The 1,817-nt window shown below is 39.8% G+C and overlaps 1 protein-coding gene across 1 annotated transcript; it reads right to left on the bottom strand.

Annotated features, from left to right (window-relative positions):
- Positions 1 to 524: 524 nt before the first annotated feature.
- Positions 525 to 1,454, bottom strand: LOC131145808 (uncharacterized). The gene has a single exon (XM_058094993.1). It carries the CDS (start codon positions 1,452 to 1,454, stop codon positions 525 to 527), a length of 930 nt encoding a protein of 309 aa, XP_057950976.1.
- Positions 1,455 to 1,817: the final 363 nt, after the last annotated feature.

The raw sequence follows: 1,817 nt of genomic DNA, 5'->3' as shown, positions 1-1,817 counted from the left end.
GGTGTGGTTAATTTGCTTCAGCAGATTTCCAGAATCAAATAATTCTTTCATAGCATTAATAAGATCCTTACCTGTTAAGCTCCATGTTTTCTTGAAGAAGCAGGCAGTGTACCCACCAGATCTTGGGGATTTGTTGTCCCCTATGCTAAACAAAACTTTTTTAATTTCCTCTTTGTGATGGGGGCTATCATCTGAGCAGCTTGATCTTCATTAATGATTTTACCTCTAGCAACAATCTGTGCATCAATGCATTCAGTTACATCCTCTTTACCCAGGAGATTTTTATAGTAATCTAGGAATTCTTCCACATCTTGCTGCTAGGATGTTGTTCTCTCACCATTTTCTTTCATTACAGCAGATATGTGATTCCTGTGAGCTTGTCTCCTGGCACTATCTCTCAAGTATTTAGCCTTGGCCATTTGATAGAGGAACCGTCTGTTAGCTTCACCAAGTCTGTTAGCCTTTTCTTTCTTTTCTATCAATCTTCTTTTAATTTCCAAGTCCCTTGGGAAGTCATGAAGCAGCTACTGAGCCTCAACTACTTCTTCCATAGCATGTTCTGCTCTGCTTGAAATATGGGAAAAGTGCAGTGAGTTTAGGTTCCTGAGGGGCTGTTTCAGTGCTTGAAGCTTTTTCATAAGTCTGAATTGAGAAAAACCTCTGATATTCAAATCCCAGGCCCTATTAATTTCCTCCCGAAAATTTTCGTGATTCACCCATATATTGAAAAATTTAAAAGGTCTCCTTCCACAGTTCACATCTTCAAACAGAGAAACAATGCATGAAGAATGATCAGAGTACACTCTAGGAAACTGAAATTCTGTGTGAGCATTATACCCTGATATAAGCCATTTGTGATTCACCAATGCTCTATCCAATTTATACCTGACATTGCCTTTCGACCAAGTAAGGAGACAGCCCGAAGAGTTCAAATCCATCAGCCCAGCTTCACAAAAACAGTCATTTATATCTTTTACCCCATAAGCTGTGACTGGTACCCCATTTTGCTTCTCATCTGGGGAAAGGACACAGTTGAAATCCACTATTATCAGCCAAGGATCTGAAATTTGGCTAAAATCAATGAGTTCCTGCCAAAGAGGGCTTCTAGCTACAATCGAGTTGAATCCATACACAAAACTCACAGCAAAGCATTTTGATGTAACTGAACAGGTAACCTTGCAGTGTATTACTTGATCTTTCGAACCCAGAATCTGTGACTGAACTTTCTGAGAGTTCCATAGCACCAAAATCCTTCCTGCACTGTGTTGTTCAAAATTATTGGCTTGCCTCCATGTACTAAATTTTTTATTCATCAACTTCTCCAAATTTTCGGAAGACAGCTTAGTTTCCAGAATACAAAATATGTCAACTTTATTTTTCTTCATGAGGTTGATTACCCCATTCTGTTTCAAGGGACTGTTGAAGCCCCTTATGTTCCATGTAATAATCTTCATGATGCATAAAGGGGGCCTGACCCCCTCTTCTTATTTGTTTGATTTACAGCTCCCCCTTTCTTCATAGCCTTCTGGTTTTTAACCTGAATGAATCCATCATTATTTTGAGCCTGCAGGTCATTCTTTTTTTAAGGTCCACCAGTAGCTGGCAGAGCACATATTACTTCCTTACTCTTAGGGAGAAGAGGAACTTTATCTTCGAAAGAAGCATCATTAAAGCCATCTTGACCATCCTCTACCACCAGTTCAGATTCTTTAGGGAGACGGACCCCTTGTTTTACATTTCCAGGAAGAGCCTCAGCTGTTTCCACCTGACATCCCTCATCAACCTGCACACAAGGAAAAGAAGATTTATCCTCTTCA

This window comes from Malania oleifera, chromosome 13 (genome assembly GCF_029873635.1).
Source record: "Malania oleifera isolate guangnan ecotype guangnan chromosome 13, ASM2987363v1, whole genome shotgun sequence".
Lineage (NCBI taxonomy): Eukaryota > Viridiplantae > Streptophyta > Magnoliopsida > Santalales > Ximeniaceae > Malania > Malania oleifera.
Note: the sequence above shows the minus strand (reverse complement) of the source record. Positions and strands in the feature narration are given on the sequence as shown.

What these genes read in the sequence shown, in the direction of transcription:
- LOC131145808 (XM_058094993.1), bottom strand. Translation starts at nt 1,454, where the DNA reads ATGAAGATTATTACATGGAACATAAGGGGCTTCAACAGTCCCTTGAAA.